The following is a 21,614-nucleotide window of genomic DNA, read 5'->3' as shown; positions in this document are numbered from 1 at the left end:
GTCTCCTAGATCTGTTCTTTTTCTATACATTTGTTTTGAGTTCATAACATGAAACTGATATCAGAAAGAACTTCCAACAGCATTGTAAAAATAGTTTTCTCTAGGTGATACACATTGAACTGAAGGTCTGAATCTGTCTTTGAGAGGGAAGGATACTCAGTCTCACTATCTACTCTGGCATCCTGACAAACCAAAAATAACCGTGTCACCCGCACTCTAAATTAGCTCTATACTATTAGAACTACTGATTTTTCGGAGTGCTAGGTGTCAGTTAAAGGGGCTTGTCAGTGGCATTCTGTATCAGCTGTGTATCGAAAACAATGCTGATAGGTTATTTGTTCCTTCTCTAGGGAGAAACGATGTTTGGCTAAGTTAGGACCCTCTAGTCTAAGAGTGGCATCTGGTGAAGGCAGCTTCACCACTGTGCTCACTGAGGACAAATAAAATGCAGAAGCTGCAGGAATTCAAACAGAGGTTAATATTCTTCTCTTCAGCCATGTCAAACCCATTCCATTTTTCATGCTTAGTTTTTCAAATATGGAAATAATTGGAGCTGCAAAAATAATAAGCTCTCCTGAAGTAAACATGCATCTTTTTTGTATATGGCTTTCTCCTCTCTCTTTCATTTTTATAGAAGTGGTGTGACAGAAGACCATATTTTCAACAGCATGTTACATTAAATATTTAGTGGTTTTTTATAAACTGATTTTAAAATTACTTGGTGTTTGGCATAACCTAAGTTTCTTTAGCATGGATCTTCTACCTGATCCTAACAGAAGTGTGCTACATAGCACACTGTAGAAATTCTAAGATATATGCATAGAAGTGAAATGTACACAGGTACAAATGTAGAATCAGCTGAAACTTTATTATTAAAAAAAGAAATAAGTTTAATCCGGCTCATAATTGAAGGTATTATAGCCTATTAATGGCATAATACTTGTTTTTTAAAATTGTACTTTCATAAGTAGTTGAAAATAAGCATCTTAACATTCTTTTTAGTATAAGTTCATTATTTTTTCCCTAAATACTTGACCTGACAAAGCTAAGCAAGTTCTCTCAGCTGCAATTTGGAATTATATTTTTCTTTCTCTAAGGGGAAATTTATGATGGAAGTAAATACCATGATGTATTCCCATTGAAATCGATTTTTCTTTTTCCACCACTGAGGGGATGCACCTGCACTCTAATTTGGACTGTCTTAACTACCATGTAGCTCTTTGAATGACACCAAAATATTTACAAACAACCAACAAGAAATATCCAATTTAACTAAATATTTATGGAGTAACTTAAGTAATTGAAGACTAGATCAAAAATAAGCAGTGGTATAGTTTGCTTTATTCTTCATCATTGAAAAGGAAAATAAATGGAAAGTAATTTACAAAGCAAACACAATGAGAAGTGCATGATAATCATGGAAAGGCTGACTGATAATTCTGAAAGAGCTGTTTTGTAATGAAAATTGAGTTTGAGTGGTGGGCACTATTTCTAAATCAGACACTTTTGTCCCTGAGTGATGTTAGATGAGAGTTAAGCAGCTGAATTATGTATTATTATCAAATAAATATTAATTTATTGCATAAAGAATTTAAATACTCTTTTAATAAAAAAAAAGCTGTGAACTTTCAGTGGTTTTCATACTTTGCATACCTACCAGATGACAAAAAACACTCTATATTCTTTCCCCAAATATGATTTACATCTTTTACTGGGCTTTAATGTTCCAGATTTCTCAAAAATAGAATAAGAATTGTGCCACAGTCTTTTTTACTCCAAAAATTTTATTTCAGAGTACAAGTATCATATTCCTGTGTATGTCAAGTAGCTTATAATATAAATTGGAAATCTGCATTTACCTGTATATTTACATAGTGTAGTTATGAGCAATAATATAAATTACTGTCTTATTAAAGTGACCTTTCACCTAGGCAAGCACATGTTAATATTCTTCCCCCATACATATATGGGTTACATGTGGCCCTGAAGGCTGCCTTTAACACTACTATATTATGGAGACATATCTTTTAGAATCAAGGCTTTTCCCACTCTTTCTGTAGGAGATGATGTAAGCCTATCTTTATTACAATTCCTGCTCTGGCAAATTTGACATCTCTCCAGAGTACACACTGTATGGCAGCTACATGGAGCAGAATCAGCCCCTTACTTCTCAGTATCTACTTGGCCTTGCTCTGTTCTGGGTGGATGCCAAACTGAGAGCTACTTGCTTCTGTGATGGACCCATTTGCGCTGCAGCAGAAGCGCTAGCTCAGAAAAAAAAGCTTCTGAAAGGCAAATTATTTTGCCATTAATTAAACCAAGTGTTAGAGAGTTAAGGCTTCTTTATGAGTGTTGGTATGTTTTATAATACAAATATGTGAAGCTACCATACAAGCTTTTTCCTCAGGTAATTTCCCAAGACTCTGCCTAGGTAGTCACTAAGTAAGGAAGTTTAGTCTGGCATCTGGAAACTGCTGTGGCAAACAGTGCAGAAGCCAGCTGCACAGCGCATGGGGAGATAGAGCTTCCCATAGACATAGAGTTTATTCGTTATAAGAGATCTTTAAAACAGCGATCTGTTTTTAGTGAATGAAAGTTTTGCTCAGTTACTATTGCATATACACTAATCTTATAAGGAGAAACCTGGCATTTGAAATTACACAGACATACTTGCAAAAGTACTTCAGAAGAAGTGAGGGAGTTTTGTAGACAAACTGGACTGTCAAAAACATTAGAATTACTGGATTTTCTTCAAAGTTGGGTTTGAATATTAAGTTTCCAAAGACCACAGATTTTTAAATTCCAAAAGATTAAGCTGTAATTATTCCTATTACTTTTATTGTGCTTTTTTGATTTTTCAGTCTCAAGTAATTCAACTGGTTCCACTAAGCTTGGCAAGAAAAGAAAAAAACAGAAAAACAACAAACCACCACCTTTAAACTAAAATTAACATCTACGAATGTCACATCTGAATGATGTTAAAAAAGCCATGGATAACTTAACTGTGGAAAAATAATACCTCTACCTAAAATAATAAAAAAAAAAAATTAACACCTATGAATGTCATATCTGAATGATGTTAAAAAAAGCCATGGATAACTTCACTGTGGAAAAATAATACCTCTACCTAAAATAAAATAAAAAACAAAACAAAACAAAAAAACCCCCAAACTTTTATCCGTCTGTAAAACATTGGTAAATGGGGTCTCTTCTGTTTAACTGAAGATCAGCTGGGAAGAGGGCTCCTTTTTACTAAAAAAAATTATTTTTTATTTCTCTTGACTGATTTCCTTTCTAACATTCTCTGAAAGTTATAGTAGGCTTGAAAAACTAGGTAGCAAAAGCACCTTGTAGAAGTACATTTCTTCTTTTGGCTGGCAGAGTGTGTGGCAAGGCACTCATCAGGTAAAAGCTGATCTCAAAGAGATTACTTGAATACTCAAAGCTAAGTATGTACCTGCTGAGCTATGGTTGTAATCACCAAGCTCACCTTAACTGGATGAAGACTTGGAGTGAATTCTTTATCTTGCTCTTCTGAGACACCACAGTACTTCATCACAGTCTTTGACTTAATTCTTTGTGGAGTACTTGATATTCAAATGCTGGGTTTTATTACTTTCCTTTCTTAGTGTTATAAATATTTTCTTCATTTTATTTAGCTTTATATAGTTCTATTCTTACAGATCAGGCAACTTTTAATGTTCAAAAAATGGATTTATGTGAAAGTTGATGAACTCGTTGTGAGTAACTAGCTCAGCATCCAAAGAGCAGTAATAATGATTTCTAAATTATTCTCTCAATATCTAACAGGGTATGCTTACAAGTAAGTAAACTAGATTTTATTATAGTAATTAAGGGCACTTGTAACTAAGAAGTAAAAATGAACAGTGATCTAAAAAATTACTATCAGTGATATGTAATCTTTACAATTTTGCCCTACTGCTCAAGGGAGTTTGTGGAAAAACATAGCTCTTAATTTGCTTTGTCTAAAATGCCTGTTCTTAAACTTCATAAACAATAACTTGCAAATTTGGGGTCTATTCTGGTCATAGAAATCATCTGTATTTTTTCTCTCACTCTCAAAAACATTTTTCAATAAATTATTTGCAATTTTTTTCCATAATATTTAAAAATAATCACGTCTGTGCTTATAAACTAGCTTGATTGTGCACCAAACAGTACACTATGCCCTTTATGAAATTTATATGCATGATATACTGAAACACAAATTTGTGCTGATTTTGGGAAGAACTTATTTTAGCTTTCAAAGGTAGCCCATTGTCAAATTATATCTTCCACCTTGGTTCAGAACCAGGCCTATGCAACACTAATCCTGATCTTTTCCAAATTTTTAAATATTGTTGAAGCAGCTGGGTTCCTGTCAAGAACTGGGAACCAAACATTCTGCTGAATGCAAGCTGTGTCGCCATTGATTTGAGGTTGCGCATAATGGGACATTTTCAGGCCCGATGCACTTTAATCCAGCTAGCTGATGACCCTGTACTCTTCACTATTCAAATCAAATCTGGATGTTTGGCAAGCAGGTCTCAAAACATCACCTCTATGAATAACAACAGTACAGTCACCAGATAATAAGTACGACAATGATAGCAGGTTATCTTATTCAGGGCAGATAAACTTTGCTCTTTTTCTCCTCCCCCTGATGGTTTTAGTTACCGTATCAGTTTCAATAGACTACAATCAAGAGGTACGCCTCTTGATTTTGACAGGTTAATTGATGACCAGTAATAAACTCAAAGTGCACTTTTTTATCCCCCCTTAATCACAGGTTTTCTGTAACACTTCTGTGAAATGGAACTTTCAGCCAGCAACCTGCATATGCAAATTAATCTTAAAATATTTCAGTTTTCAACACATATAATTTCAAAAGAAGCCTTCAGCTATTTGCAGGTGTCCTGGTTTCAGCCAGGTTAGTTAATTTTCTTCTTAGTAGTTAGTGCAGTGCTGTGCTTTGGCTTTGGTGTGAGAACAATGTTGACAGCACACTGATGGTTTTAGTTGCTGCTACATAATCTTTATACTAAGTCAAGGACTTTTCAGTTTCTCGGGCCCTGCAAGCGAGAGAGCTGGAGAGGCACAGGACATTGGGAGGGGACACAGCCGGGACAGGTGACCTGAACAAGCCAAGGAGGTATTCCATACCATGGCACATCATGCTTGGTATATGAACTGGGGGGCTTAGCTGGGGCTGGGGGGATCGTTGCCCAGGGTCTGGCTGGGCATCAGTCAGTGGATCGTGAGCAACTGTATTGTGCATCACCTGTTTTCTTTCCTCCTTTCCCTTTGGATTTCATTCCTGTCCCACTTTCCCGCCTTTTCATGATAACTTTTATTATTATTACTATTGTTCTTTCACTTTTATTTTATTTCGATTATTAAATTGTTCTTATCTCAGCCTTCAAGTTTTATGTTCCTTTCTGATTCTCCTCCCCATCCCTCTGGGTGAGGGGGGAGCGAATTAGCAGCTGAGTGGCACTTAGTTACCAGCCAGGGTTAAACCATGATAGCAGGTAATAAAAACTTTACAAAAGCCATTTTAATTTTAATATTGACACTTTGGCAAAGCTTTGGGGGTTTTGGCACAATTTTAGCAAAACCATAAATCCACCACTGTTAATTTTCTGGAAAGATGCCAGTCTATCTTTCTTCCTTCTTGAAGCGTAACCGAAATCCTCTCTAGCCTCCAAATCTGTATGCTGGATTCCCCCAACATGCGTTGGCAAGATGCAGCAATTTGAATTCTTACGTGTCAGGGAGTAGACTGGCGGTAACTATGTGGGCCAGAAAATCCTCAACCAATGTTGGAGATTAATTAGGCACATTCAAAGTAAAACCCTTCAAGCAACAAATCTCTCAATTTCCAATACCATCATAGTGAGAAATACAGATTACAAATATTGTCCATGTTGCTCTGCAGAATGACCCTGAGGGCAGGATCAGAGCTACACCAGCCATCTGTCTGAACTTTGCTACTGGAGCATTTCTGTGGCTGCTTCCACGCAATCCCATTGATACTGAGGGAGAAGGAAAACCTAAGCCATCCTGGTGCTTTTGGTGCCTTTACCTGCACCGTAGATGAGACATGCCACACAGTGCAGCTTTCATCTGTCCCATCCAACCTTCCACTGATGACCTAAAAAGAAAAAAAATCTGTTTCATCCATTATGCCTGTCACAAGACAGCATGAATTTTATAAGCATCCTGAAGTCTGAATGAGTACATACATGGGACAATAAGAATGCCAGCATAGAGCAGTGAACTAAATCCTCAGCCAGCTTAACTCTGTACCAGTGCTCCTGTAAGGAACAGGTTCAAGCTGCTGAGAGCAGTGACACTGCTGTTTCCTGCTGATGATTTTTTCCCCAAAGATGTATTACAGATGTGATAAATAGCAGCTGTGGCAATAACCATGCCAAAACCAACCAAACATCATTAGCCAGCCAGATTTTCCCCGGAAGATCACTGTTCCAAGTCGTCTTCTCAGTCATAGTTGTTTAGTATTGTTTATCATATATTAATATTCTGAATGATATTTTATCAGTCAGAAATCTTTTTACATTTTAGCCTGTAAAGCTGTTTTTTCCTCTAAAAAGAAAACAAGTGCATAAATTTCTGTACAACAGAATAATGTAATATGTAAATGATGTCAGGATTGAGCTAGGCAAGTCATACTAACATACCAAAATAATCTTCACTGGCTACTGCTAAAAGGCAATGGCAGATTTCCTTGTATTTATCTCCTTTCTGAGTTCAACACTCATATTAGAAATTACACAGCCCCACCCACAGCACTCCCATTCAATTCTGTCCTTAGAGGAATGTTACAGAAGTTAGCAAGGTTACTTAACACATCCCTGGAAGAAGCTCTGATGATATACCAAAGGTCACTGCTCCTTTCAATAGGAATGCTTTCATCCTAATGAAGATAAATATGAATGTATTAATTGAATTAACTGAAATGCATTCATTTTCCACTCTGAACAATCTCCTTAATGAATTCTTGTCAGAGGAGCACAGGAATGTAGAAGATCAACAGTCTATGATAAAGACCTTCAAATTCAACTGTTACTTAATACATCAATTTTTGTCCTATCTGCCATTTTGTCCATAAGCAAAACCAAAACCACTTTCTAACATACTTGGATAAAAGTATCCTAGGCAGCTGATTAAATTTTTATTCCAGTGTAGAAAGCAAGACTGAATCCCTCTTCTGCAGTAGATAAGTCAGTATAATAAGAATTACACTAAATTTAGCATATATTGATAAAATTGTGTTTTCATGTGTGGAAATGTGCCAGAACTTGAGTTTGAGCAGAGAAATTAAATGAAGCTTTCTTTGCACCCCTAAATTTATTTGTAGCATAAAGTTAAAAAGATTGATTTGCAACATTAAGATCAGGATTTGGCCTGCTGTATTCCAGGGAGTGGAAAACAAGGTTGATTTACACAGGTTATGCAGGAAGGCATGGCAGTTCTTTTAATGTCTGCCAAATTTCTTATGAGGGTCCTGCTTAGCAGACCTGGTTTGAAAAACAAGTTCCTTGGCCTCCTATTCCTCACCACGAAGGCCAGCCCTGCCCCAGAGGGCCCAAGCTTACACAACGAGACACCTCTGTTCCCTTCCTCCAGTCCATTCACCATTCCTCTCAAGTACCCACCCCAACTGAGCTGCTAGCTTCCCTGGTTTAGGTCTAATTTTTTCTACCTGAAAAAAGCATGCATAATTTAAAAAAAGGAGAAAAACATAAAATGAGAAAACTTGTTAAGAAGAAGCTTGAAGCAGTATCTAATATGCTAAAACTTTGTGGATGACATGAAAGACTACAAGAACTATTATAACCTGTTTAAGGACTGTATTGGCAGGTTAGAGCAAATGCATACTATTTATATAAAAAAAAATCCTTGAGAAAAGACAAAATGAAACATGATTTAAAGTAAGAAGGCTTACTTCAGAAAGTATATTTTATCAGCCAAAATGCTGGCTCTAAGCCAGAAATTAAGTGACTAATTACTAAAAGCTTGTATCTGAGAGGTTCCATAGGGTTATGTGCTACATTTTGATGCAGACAGCTGGCACAAAATATTCTATAAGGGAACTATTAACACTTACATGAATTTTCAGCATGAGCTCTGGCTTCGTAATGACCAGTTGTCTTACTAATTTTCTGTCCACTGGCAAGCTCTGATAGGTTTAGTTTTCTGCTTTGACAGGAAAAGCGCTAAAAAAATGATAAAAAAAAGAGTTGTTTTTTTATATGTCTAGGTGCTTTCTCAATGTTGGTAAATGCCTTCCTGTCCTGGTAAATTAGGATTTTAAAAAGAAAAAGTTGTAAGAATTACTAGAAAGACTAAGGTTGATACTTAACTGGGGATTCATTCAATCTTCCCCATCTGTGCAGCTAAAGAGAACAGAAATGTACTGGATAATCTTTTCTAAAACAAGAGGAAAAAAAATTATACTAAGTAGACTCTTATAGCATCTTTTACCCAGCTGTATCTCAGCAACTTCCAGAAAAGCAGTGAGTGATATGACCAACATTTATTTTGTGTGACTCCTATGTCAAAATGACTGCCATGTGTAAGCAGTGGGATGTTTTACCAAGGCATTAGTTTTTCTTTTTTCCTACTTCTACAGGTGTTTTTATTTCCTTTGTCTGAAAAACAGAACTGTATTTTCTCTATATTTTTTATTTTCTTTAAAATATAGCTTCTCTGCTACAAAAAAAAAAAAAGTGGATCAAGCTTAACAACAAAAGTAAAGATAAATTATAAGATAACAGAAGTATTGAAAAAAAGAGAGCTACATCAGAAGAAAGATAGAGCCTTACACTTTTCATATTGGTCTTTCTCCTTTACACTGGACTTTTCCATCCTTAACTACTCTTTTATGCTTGAAATTAAAATAATATAAAAATCTTTACTGAATGAAAATAATTGATGTAAAAGAGTGGGCTATTGTTAATTTTTCTAATAAAAAGCCATGTGCCCCCAACCTCATGTTTCCATGTGAGGATAAAAATGCCATGCAAGAGATTATACAAGTGAATTGAAAGAAAGACAGAATTATCTGGAGATAATTGCTCATGGGAATTTTTCTGTGTGCCAGTGCACATCTCTACAGAATCTGGAAAATTAACTTCCAAAGAATCAGCAAAAAACCCAACTGTTCAAATAGGCTTGTTCACAAGTTGCAGCCGAAACACTTTCTCTTCCATCATATCTTGACAGTAGTTCCAGTTTGGACACATGCATGAGATGGCAGCATTCCTTTTAGATACTGGTGACCTAAAGTATCTTCCACCACTAACAGTTTCCAAGATGGACAACTGGACATAATAAAAAACACAGCAGCTTCATCTATATCAGACGTGTGTTCACCATTCTCTGCTTATTTATTTGAAATATTCAATTTATATCAGGTTTCCCATACACATTAGTTCAAGACTTACAGGCGTTAAGTCTTTCAAGCTTTTAAGGCCAAGACAGCATACAGCATTAAAATCAAAACCCCAAAAGACATAAGGCCCAAAGGTCTACCAGGTAGAGCGCTAAACCTGTATTTGTCACTCTGTACCGCTGACTCATTATTGACTGAAAGCTTACTTGCATACATAGAAGCAAGAGGGTAATTGATTGAATTACTCAGATGAGTGTCCTGAAATGTTGACCTGATTGTGTACCTTACATAGATCAGTCTTGCTAACCCACAAATTAAAAGGTCATGAGATTATTTCAAAGCTATTAGGATGTTTAGTTTTTATTTTTGTTTGATTCTTCATCTGCCCCCTGCATATCCTTCATGGTTACGTACGCAAACACAGCAAGGCAATTTTGGCTACTCTTGTATTTCATAGATCTGAAAATATGTCCCTCTTTATATCATTATCTACAGCTAACAGAAGAAGCCCTTGTTACTTCTATACTTTTAAAACAAAATTGTTTTGTATGTTTTCTTACACAGAAATCTCAGCATCGTAGATTAACCTCAGCCTTAGCAACGAGGCCTTTATGTTAAAGTAGGACATCATGGGCTTATTCAGTTATTATATTCCATCAGGTTTGTTTGGAACAGAAAATTAAAGCAGGAATGACAGATACGTTTAAGCTGTGTTGTTATTTTGAGTATTTATACTATTTTTTTAAATGGTGAATTATTACTTTATGAAATTAATTAAACCTGTCTATAAACTTAAGGTATGTATATAATAAAAGGTTAGTTTAGCATTCTGGTAGAAATGATGAGGCTTTTTCTTAAGAGTCTCCATATTTTAAGTATTTCGTTACTAAATACTTGCATCATTCAACCATTCAATGAAAATGAAAGAGACAATTGTGATACGAACACCTTTATTCATACACATTTGCAAATTATTTGAAAACTCAGTGTTCAGAGTTGTAGCTGCAAGCTTACAAATTAAACAGCAGAAACCTGCAAAGACCAGTAGGTCAAATTGCTTGTGAACTGTCCTTTCAGTAAAAGCTGCTGACTTTCTGACGTCTTCAGAGTTGTCAAAAGACATTATCACAAAGCAAGCTTAGCCCTAGTAACACTTTCCGTCTATAAAGAACCAGAGAGGGAGTATTGTGCCTATGGCTTGAAAATAAGACATACAGTGATTGCACACATTTATCTTAGTCAAAGCTGTGATGAGATAAATAAAGGGGGTTTTGTACCCACAGAAATCTGTCAGCCATAATATTCCCAGCAGATTGAATGTAAATGAAATCTTCGTGGTTTTGCAAACCTCAGTTATGGTATTTCATAATTTTAGAAAACATAGACACATACACACATTTGAACAACAAATACACTGATAAATAGACAGGCAGTAGAATACAAAAAAGCACAGGTAGACTTCCATATAGACAGTGTTGTTGATTTTACATCAAAAAACCCAAAACTATAAAGTCATTGTATGTGTTGCACATATGCTGCTATATATGCCTAGCAGATACACAAAAATACAGTCTTAAAGCATACATTCACTAACAATATTTTCAATTTTATAAAAAAATCTTCCATATGCATACACCAAGAACTCTCCTACATAATGCCTATACTCACAGGGAGACACTGGATAGATACAAATTGTATGTCACTTACGTAAGCCCGTGGTGATAGACACTAAAGGTTTCACTGCGCAGCTTTCACAGCAATGATCACATAGAGAGCCCTGCCTCATTCCATTGCTTTTTGTGCCCTTCAGCAATCCCTAAGCCCTGGCTTCTCAGTTGCCTCTGGATGGCCTCAGCCCAAGCCCTGGGAGACCTCTGGACTTACAGATCCTACTGAACTGATGAGACATGAAATCCCACCAAGGGAAAAAAGCACTAGGGTCCTGACTGTTCTGCTGCATAGAGTCTCTTTTCAGCAGCAACCTTAAAGAAAACAGGCTCCATGCTACACATGTAGACCTGAATAGAAAAGGGCTTAGCAGTCACCCTCTGAGCTCTAAAGGCATGACATGTGTAAAGAGAAGCCTGAAAAAAATAAAACTTGAAAATTACTAATAAAAGATGCATGAAATATTGACAAAGAATATTTAATCACTTTTTTTTTTGTTTAAAAGCACCTAGGCAAAACTCAGTATTTAGCAACTCAGTACAGGGAGACAAGAATGAAACATATTTGACTGTTTTGTCCTAGCAGATAGAAGTCACTTCGCTTCAAAACAATGATCTGGGGCCAGTATGAACCACAGCAAATATGCATACTCCTCAGAAGAAACTGAAAAAATAACACAGTGAGGCTTTTTGTCTCAAAAGAAATGTTGATAAATCCAAACCACTACGATTTCTTTGAAAAATAAGTCTATCCAAAATACTTAAAATGTGTAGATTAAAATTATAATAATACTTCCTGTAACTTTTGAGGTTTCTAGGAGCAATAATAAATTGAGCCAGCCACTCCTTAATAACAGAGGCATTCTTAGGTACACTAAAGAAAGTGCCTTCTTGCATGAGAATTAGGAAGTTTGCTTAAGGTCACACAGTCAGCCAGACAGAACCATAATCTGTAACCAAGTCTTCACAATCAGTCTACTGCTTTCATTAGTAGTTTGACCTTCCCAGACATGAAAAATTACAGTCTAGTCTCTTCTGCCACTGAATTATTTTTTAATTTGATAAAATTAAATTAACAGTATGTGCTATTCATGGATGTCATCTATGGGCAGATTTGATACAGATGCTCCCAATACTCTTTCTTCCTCTTGTATTTCATCTGTATGAATCACTGCCTGAGTAGGCACCATCTGTCCTTTGCTCCCTGTTGCCAGAGTGGGCCACTTCAGAAGGAAAAAAAATAAATAAGCATCAGCGTCAGAATTTCCTGAACAATGCAAATTCTGAGCTCATGGCAACACAGCTACATAAAGACCGGAATTACATCACATCTTAGAATCCTCATTATTCAAAATAGTTTGGGTTTATTATGTCTTTCAATATATGAGACTTTTTCTAGAACCTCTGCAGTTCTTCTGGTCCTTTCTTGAGTGCCTTCCCAGTGTGCTGATGTGTGGAAATTAGACCCCAGACCTTGCTGCAAGTATTTGTCTTGAACTCTCACGAACAACATGTAAAAAAGTAGCAACATCTAACTATACCTTCTGAATAGTGTCCCCTCTGTACATCAGGGAATCACATTTGCCCCACGACCTCAGGTTTGCACTGGCAGTTCATGTGTAGTTGGTTATTTATTATACTATATAAGCATGAATCTCTCTTAGCAAGTGAGGCACTTTACTCTGTAATATGGATGTCTTCTTCTAACTTACTATTCCACCTGTCATTTGCAAATTCTAAGTGTACTTTTCTCCATAATCTTATTGAGAACAACAGATTTAGCAATGTATTTTTGTGGTTTCTCTCTTAGATATTTCTGTCTGCCTACAAAGAATGCAGGCAAATATGGCATTTTTAGAGCAGAAAAAAGGCAGTAAAAAGATACACTACCCAGCCCAGGGTAAGCACTAAGGACTCTTAAGAGATGAGTGCAGAGGCTGTGAATCAGGAAATCAAATGTGCCCAACCACGTTAGTATCTATATATATTCTCAAAAGGTCAAAGCCTGGCAAAGAGACATTAAATTGTTAAAGAGGGTGGCTAATCTCAGGAGTTGCACAGGGTGGAAACAGAAGAAGAGCAGTCACATCCAAAAGAAAAGCATGTGCGATATTCAGATTGAATCCCTTCTGGCAGGGACCTCTGCTCCGGCCCCTCACAGGCGGTGGGCGCAGGCAGCGCCAGCCCCGGCGGGTGGCGGGCCGCCCCACCATCGGCGAGTCCGGGTTGCATCTTCCCTCAAAACCTGAGGTAATTGTGCAGTCAGGTGCTTATCTGACGTACTACTTAGGTCGATTTTAAGACTCTGCTTGTCCCTATCACTTACTACTGTGAGAAAACCGCAGTTAGGCCGCCGCGGACCCGCGCGTACGCAGGGGCCGACAGCACCGCACCCCTCTGCGCACCGACACACGGCGGGCGAGTGCCCCGGCGCCCCCGCGGTGCGGGGCTCTGCACCGGCCCGGCCCCGGCCCCGGCCCCCGCGGGGCGCCGTGCCCCCTGCCGAGCCGGCGGGAGGGGCGCTCCCCGCCTACGCCCGCGGGAGGAGCCGCGAGCGACCGGTAGCGGCTCCGAGCGCCGCCGCCAGCTGCCGGGGGAGGCGGGGGCGGGAAGGCAGCGCGCGCACCTGCCGGGGGAAGGGGAGTGGCGAGGCCCCGCCGGCCGGCGCTCGCGCTCCTTCGCCCGTCCTCGTGCGGCGCGCGCGGCCCCAGCCGCTCCGGGGGCGGCAGGCTGCGGGCGGGGGGCGGGGCCGGCTAGTGACGCGGGGGCTGCGCGGCGTAAACAGCCCGGCGGCAGCCCGGCACCGGGCACGGCCCGCCCGCCCCCGCCGCCCGGCCTCCCGCCGCTCCAGGACCGGGCCGGACCCCCCGCCCGGTGCCGGGTGGAGCGGACGGGGAGAGGGAAGATTGGCGGCCGGCGCCCGCTCTCGCAGCGCCCCGAGGGGTTGGCGCCGCAGCCCGGGGCCGGCGGCTGTAGGAAGCGCCTGGGGCCGGCCGCGGGGCGGTTTGCGGCTGGGGCGCCCTCGGCGCGGCTCCCCGGTAGGGCCGGTGCCAGCGGAGCCCGAGCAGCGGCAGGGGCCGGGCGGTGAAGATGGCGACCCCGGGGACGGGCTGGCAGCAGCCGCAGCACAGCTACGGCGGCGGCTCCGCGCCCGGCGCGGGCAAACTCGGCTCCGGTTCGGCCCCGGCGGGGCTGGGTGCCGAGCACGGCCCGGACCTGCACTTCAAAATGAGCAAGAAGATCGCGCAGCTGACCAAGGTGAGGGCGCGTCCCCCGCCGGGCAGCGGCAGCCGCGGCCGCCCCTCTGCCGCCTGCGATTTCGTCCTCCCGGCCGCTTCCCCCGGCCGCTGGCCGCCACCCCGGCGGGCTGTGCCCGGGCAGCAGCTGGCGCCGGGCGCGGTGCGGCGGCCCCGGGAGCGGCCCCGGCCCGTCGGTTCGGTCTGGGTTCCGCGGCACAGGCCGGTGCCCGGGCGCGGGGGGACCATCCCCCGCTGCTAGGCTGAGACTCGCTGCTTATCCTGTGGGAATAGTAGCTTCTCTTCCAGGTCTTCTGTAAGCCAGGCTCTGAGTCTTTTTAAACGGAGAAATCCCAGCCGTGCTTGTTCGCCTTCCACTGGAGAGAAGTACCGTTATTTAGCGTGTCTGGTAGCATCTCGAATGCCTTTGATGCTGAGGGTGAAGTGTGAGAGTCTCTCTGGTCTTGTATGGCTGATGGAACAGTTCTCATTGTATCATCCCCGGTATAGGAAATACAATGTATCTTTATTAAAGGCTGTGGGGTCAAGCTACAATGTGTTTCAAAAGCATATTGGTAAGGCCGATGGGCCCCATGTTTCAGATGCAGTTGTAGCTATGATTTACTTGGAACAGCCTAAAAAAAAATCTTGGGCGCTGTAGTATCTCTTAAAGGATGCTAGAGACGTGGGTGAATAGCATTGTTTAGGAAGTGAAAGGCAGATTCTCCTTGTTAAAGAGGAAGCAAAAGAAATTACTTCTGTCAAAAATTACATAGCTAAAACACTTCAGGGTAACTTAAAAGCACTGTGGGAACTGCGAGTACTCTTCAAATACATGCTGAAATGGATGAAGGTGACATTTCATTGGAACTAAGAATAAAGAGAATGAAGACTGCTGGCAGTCTCACAGTGGAGACGGTTCATATTTAAAAATAGTATTACCATGGCACACTGTGCACGTTAATGTACTGGAAAACTGATGGCTGAGGGGTATTTTATCTTGTCTTTGACTTCAGAGTCCGATTTCTTTATATGTTAACACTGATGGAACTAAAATTACAATTTCATACAAAGAAAAGTAGAAATAAGCTGAAGAATTTCTTTTTTTACTCTATGGGCATCCAAATGATGAATTAAAGATGTTACTATAGACTTGTGCGTCCTGAAAGGTACAAAAATCACCTAGAGACCATAAATATATTTTAGACTTACTTTAAGGCCTAGTACATACGCAAAGTAATACTTTCCAAGAATAAGTTTCACTTGTGTGTCTCCAGATATATTTTTCTTTCTTTAGGAATTTACCCAGCAGTTTATAGTTGATCTCAGAAAGAGCATTCCCCTTCTGTTGTGAAGTCATTCGTGTATACCCATGAGTTCCACATCACTGGGCATGTGCCCTGTGCTCTCCCGGTTATTGTGTGTTTAGATACCTTGAGGTGGGTCTGAGTTAAATATGGATTTACATGTGTGGTGCTGGAATATTTTGAATTTGTACTGGGAAATGTGAAGAGAGTGAAAGTATATCCTGGGGTTTTCATAAGCTTGTCTTTTTATGATCCATCGTACAGTTCTAAAACTCTAGAAACTGTGTCCATCTCTGTCCTGCTGAGGACTTCAGAGTACTGCAAGTAAAACCTATGAATTGTCTTCTGCTGGTGTATTTTAAATAACTGTAAACTATGTGCTTGTACAAGGAGTTTATGTGTGAATTAGACTTTTGCAGGAGACCAGAATCTTGTATTTATTTCCCAGTGACTTGTGGATTCTGGTAATGTTTTAGTTGGTGTGTTTGTGTTCTGGTTTCAGGTTTTAGGGAGAAACCTTGAAAAAATCAGCTGATGTTTGTACTGACTGAAGGTCTGGAGTGAAGAACAGCATTTTTACATGTAAAACAGGATGTATAGTAAAAATGCATCTCTTGCACCTATTGTAACAATAAAATTAAGAATTTAAAGATGATTAAAAGTGTTCTGTAGCATTAATTTCATTGAGGTAGAGGTGTAAGTTTTGACAGTTTTATAGTTAGAGGGTTTGGGTCCTATGTTTCTGTTTCTTACTTGACTTTTCAGAAAGGGAGGCTTAAAAAGGTGTAGAAACTTCTGGGTAAAGTATAATCTAAACTTCATTACCTGCTCTAGAATCTGAAGCCTGATTTGATCGATGGCTGCAGAAATTAATCCTTGAGAAAGGACTCAAGCTACAGGGGAAGAAAGATAAACATGATACTTAATTTCTGTAAGCGAGAGTTAACTGTCAGAGAAGAATTAACTTTGCATTTCCTGGAATAAAACTGATGCAAAAAAATGTATTGGGCTGTTTCTGTGAAGGTGTTTTTTGACCAATTTGTGCTGTTCTAGCTTTGTCAAATGCTTACTAATTTATGTGTATAGAACTCCTCTTCAGTAATCTTCTTAATTATTCTTATTAAGAATACCAATTCTTAATTGGGCTTTTCCAATTGTTTCATGTCTTTTATTTATATTTATAGATATAAGACACTTCTTGCACACCTTCTGACTGTTTTCCCCATTTATTTATTTTTTGTCTTCCAACTCTTCTCTAAGACTGCCTTAAAGATACACTAAGTCTCTCAGTGGATTTAGAGCTGAAGTCAGGTGCTTTACCAGGTCAAAACAAACCTACCAATATAGCATGGTAAAAGGAAATCTAAATATGTATGGGGCATTGCCAAAGGGATGCACATAGTTAAGTTTTCCAGACATCTTTTGTCTTGTGACAAAAGAAATGTGACTTAACAGTTTGGGTTTTTTATTTTATTTTCCTTGTACAGTTTGTATTACAAGCTGTGAGTAACAGCAGAATAAAATGCTTTCCCCACAGAAGATGCAGGTCACTCATGAAGTAAATGTAAAATTCCAAAATTAGGATTCCTCTGTTATGAATTCATGTTACTTAGAGAGGTTCTGATGTTTCAGTCAAAACCGTGCAGGAACACAAAGGAAAAGGTGAAATTTGTTTAATAACTAGATTTAATCAGTAGTTCAGAATGAGGCTAAATAAGATACAAAACCACTTCACTAAGCACAGTACTTCTGAAGTGGTTAACTTTATTTTTACTTTTGGGTGGGGATGGGAAGACTTACTTGATTTAACTTTAACATGCTTAAAGCACAGGGGAAGGCAAAACAAGTAGTTAGAAATGCAGCTTTAAAGAGAAGATGATACTCCATTTCATGTTTAAAGACTCCAGTAAATTGTAACTGAAGCAATTTTAAATAGTTTTCTTCAGCATAAGCTCCTTATTTTTAGGTGTTTTGAAAGATCTGTGTACCAGTTTGGGGATAAAGTAGCATCTGACACGAAGATTAAAGCCAACAAGAAATAAACTGTGATAATGAGGTTGCATGTATGTGTTTGTAGTACTGTATGCTGGAGTGCTAATGCAGTGCTGAATTGTGCCTGCTGCAGATGAAGTTATGCATATATATATATTTAATTAGTTTGCATAAGACAACTGGAATAAAAAAACAAAAAGTAAGTTGCTGCTATGCTTACATCAGTAGGGAAGAATGGGGTTAGTTTTTACAGTTGCCAGAAGAGTACAAGTTCAAGTGTTTTTGGTTTGGGTGTTGTGTGTGGGTTGTTTTTGCTTTTTGTGCTGTAGTTTGAAGCTTGAATATTTGTGATTGCAGACACATTCAGGATATGGATTTCTCAAAGTCTGTTGTGCAAGCTTTGTGACATCAACATAAAACTTTGACTTCTATGGAATAACTGCATGATCCAAGCTGGGATTATGCATTGAGAGTCTTCAGGATTGATTTGGTTGCATGATACTTGTTCCAGAAACTTTACATCAACTGGAGAAGAGTCTGTAAGTGCCATGCTAATGATAGGTACCCTACAGTGATCATTTCTATTCAATAAAAGGAAAACTGTACTTCAGTCTTTTCCCTTGGTACATGCTTAGAGCTGGATGGTTCAGTTTTGGAAAGGTTCCACTCAGCTCATTCAAAGACTAAGGCAACAAAGTTACCCAAGTTGCACCATACTTAAGTAAACAATAAACTAGAATTTGGGACCCCTGAGATCACAGTTCTGTTCTCAACTCTGCTGCCAGCTTGTTGTGTAAATTTGCAAAACTGCTTTTTTTTAAATAACGTTTCTCCTTTGTCTTTCTATCTTCCTGCATTAGAGAGAAGTATGATGTTAATGTAGCAATTAACACAGTGAGTTGCTTGCAGTTGTTGATAGTAAATTTATTTTGAAGAGTGAAGTCCAAAGTTGATGATCTTGAATTCAGATGCTTACGCTTCTTATTGTGTGGACTTTTTTGCTGGGATAGTCAGAGGTCTCCCTCGGCTATCACAGAATGCAGTGCTATGGAAGTAAGAGCTATAGGGTTTAACTTATATCGATGATTTTTTAACAAAATATTTCTAACAAAGCTTTGTCAGCTTTTGTTTGGAAGTATTCTGCCTCGGGAAACAAAACAACTAAGCCTCTTGCCGAAGGCCAATGTTCATTTGGCATAGGACTATAAGAAAACTTAAAAGAAGAGACCTTACAAATAGGGAAGAAATGAGAATCTAAAAAACCCTGTGGAACTGTTTTGATGTTAGCTGTCGGCATGTGGTAGCTGATGCCATTAACAGCTTTGTAAAAACGAGTTTTAGTTTTTTAAGCAACCTTATGTCATCTCTCCAATGTGTGTTAACATTGGCAGTAGGCCAATATTTGCTAACAGTTCTAGGACTGCATGAAAAGAACTGAAATTTTGAGGCGGGTGTGATTTGAGTACATATTTGAATGCCAGAATTTTTGCATATGCTTCTGACTGGTAATGTGGGAATAAATGCTATATTTTGTTATTACATAAAAATGGTTTTCAAGGACTAGAAGGTGTGAAAATGTAATATTAGATATTAATATTTTTTTACATCTCTTTAGAGATACTTATTTTTGGTTTGCGTTAATTGTTCCAAAGACAATTGAAGTCAGCCCTCTAAGGAGGGAAAGACTGAAGGTAGCACTGAAAGATAAAACCACAGTATTTCTGAAGCAAGTATCTTAAGGTTTTCCACTAATCATGCTAGTATAGTCTCTCCATATTCCCTTTCTGACTCTGTCCATGTGATGTTCTGTGTCCATGTTCTGCAGTAGTTACAGTTTTAGCAAGGGATATTCACAGAAGAGAGTTTTCTGTCCCCATGATGGTATAAGGACAAAGATGGGACTAGATAAAAATGGCAAGTCTTTAATACCATCTGGTATAGTTCAGAAAAGCTAAGTAGAGCTTTCAGGCTCTCAAAATTTTCTTCAGATCGTAAATAAAATCACCAGTTATTGTCTTTATCTGAATACTTGCTAGTTGAAGCACTCAGAGTTGCTTTAAAGCAGCTGTGGCTTCCGATTTAGACCTGAAGAGGTCTGTCTTACCTTCCATGTTTTGTAGGACAAAAATCATGGAATGTGGCATTTTAGTTAATATGCTCTTTGTCTCTGAAAGAAGAGAGCAGGAAGAGGGAAAAAAAAAAAAATTGTCAGTCCTGAAGCAGAGTCTGGGAATTCTTACTTAATGCTGGTTTTTCCCAATTGGGACTAGTTGAAAACAGTTAATTATTCTGATACTTTGAAGACCTCAGGGCCATGTATCCCCTGTAATGGTTCTTCCATTCATTATAATTGCACACCTATAAGGTGAGACTGCAGGGCTGGTAAATGGACCTGATACAGGTATATTTTAGAGGTCAGTGTTCTGGTATGGATGAATTGGGTCAATGACGTTACAGTCTTTTGTCACAAGACATCAAGAAGAAAGAAATGGGAAAAGAATGAAATATTTTGAACATTAAAAAAAAACTAACTCATGAATTTCCTTTGCTCTCTATTTGCATAGTCTTAATGGTTGTCTGTTAACTCTCAGTTCTTCTGACACCACTGACAGTTTAATGTTCTAAAGATATTTTCTGCATATGTGTGTATTTGAAAGTGTGATGTTGTTGAAAAACTTGTCTGATCACACACTTACATAAGCTACTAGTCTAAAATGTCTCTTTAATAAGCTTGTGCATATATTAGCTTCTCTAAGATTGTTTTGGGGTTTGTGGTTTTGGTTTGTGGGTTTTTTTCTTTCACATTTTAAAAAAATCCAAAAGAGTAATCAACATGAGACAAATAAATCGGGTGAGAGGATGCATAATAGGATGTGGCACCTAGAGACATGGTTTAATGGTAGAATTGGCAGTATTAGGTTTACAGTTGGACTTGATGATCTTAAGTCTTTTCCAACCTAAATGATTCTATGGTTCTATATGATTGATTCTTGTTCTATGCCTATTCATATTTATTGCTATAATTAAATAATAGTTACAAGGAGCTGGAAAACTATAGATGTTGTTGCTTTAATATGTAATTCAGCTGTTAAATCTGATACATCAGTACATTATAGATATTTAAAGAAAACCTGAAAGATAAGGATTTTAGTACAAAGTTCAATGTTACCAAACATGTCAAAATTAGAAAAGTCATGAAGAAAGAACATGCAGGCCATAAATGAATCCTGCTACTGCAACATCCATAAAGTTTAAAATCTGTCAACCTTCATCAGTTTTTTACATAAAATGATATAAATCCTATGGAAAAAATTAAAAAACCATTTGAAATCTAGTTTGATATTAGTTTTTTTGATGATGATGCTGTTTTCAGGGAAGTACTGCATTATGAAAGAAGGCTTTTGCTATTATCTTGATTTAGATAAAATCAAGAAAGTGCTAGCTCAGAGTTATGAAAATAGTATGGAAATGCTTTCCTTCAAATGTGAAAGTTGTAAACAGGAGTGTCTTTTATGTATATTTGAAAAAGAAAATAAATGGTTCAACTCCAATAGTACAAGGTATTCATAGATTAATTTCTTTCTACACTTGTAAATGAGCATGGACACAGTGCTTTGAATTATTCAGTCCTGCAAGGAGTTTTGATTTGTCAAGTTTTATAAAAATGAATCAACAGAAGACAGTCTTTTTTGTGTGTCTAGAATATCGTGGATGTGCAAAGAAGTTACTTCAACATGAAGAGTCTTACCACTTTAGAAGTCAGATTGCAACTTAGTCATAGTGGTTCTGTATTTTCTTTAAACACTGTAAAACTGTATTTAGTAACAGCATTGTCTGGATATTTCTGTGTTTCATGCAGCATATTGGTTGCACATACCTTGTTTTTTAATGTCTGGAAGTATAATTGGGTGCATACTGCATCTAATACACATGTAGAAATATTTTTTTGTAGTAAGTCATTGTATTGGTACAGTAGCTTCTAACCACTGAAATT

At 38.7% G+C, this 21,614-nt stretch overlaps 1 protein-coding gene across 9 annotated transcripts in view; it reads left to right on the top strand.

Annotated features, from left to right (window-relative positions):
* Positions 1–13,846: 13,846 nt before the first annotated feature.
* Positions 13,847–21,614, top strand: part of FAM184A (family with sequence similarity 184 member A) — a 77,979-nt gene continuing 70,211 nt past the window's right edge. For 8 of the 9 annotated variants that reach the window (XR_005104925.1, XR_005104924.1, XR_005104923.1 and 5 more), the window contains exon 1: positions 13,847–14,343. Coding sequence is in view for 6 of the 9 variants with exons in the window: in XM_037392185.1 (XP_037248082.1) it covers positions 14,176–14,343 (168 nt within the window). In the remaining 3 variants the exon portion in view is untranslated. The remainder of the gene's footprint in view (positions 14,344–21,614) is intronic. The other variant, XM_037392181.1, reaches the window with a different exon arrangement.

This window comes from Falco rusticolus, chromosome 6, assembly GCF_015220075.1.
Source record: "Falco rusticolus isolate bFalRus1 chromosome 6, bFalRus1.pri, whole genome shotgun sequence".
NCBI classification, from domain to species: Eukaryota; Metazoa; Chordata; class Aves; order Falconiformes; family Falconidae; genus Falco; species Falco rusticolus.
The sequence above is the reverse complement of the archived record's forward strand: the minus strand, read 5'-3'. Positions and strand labels throughout refer to the sequence as shown.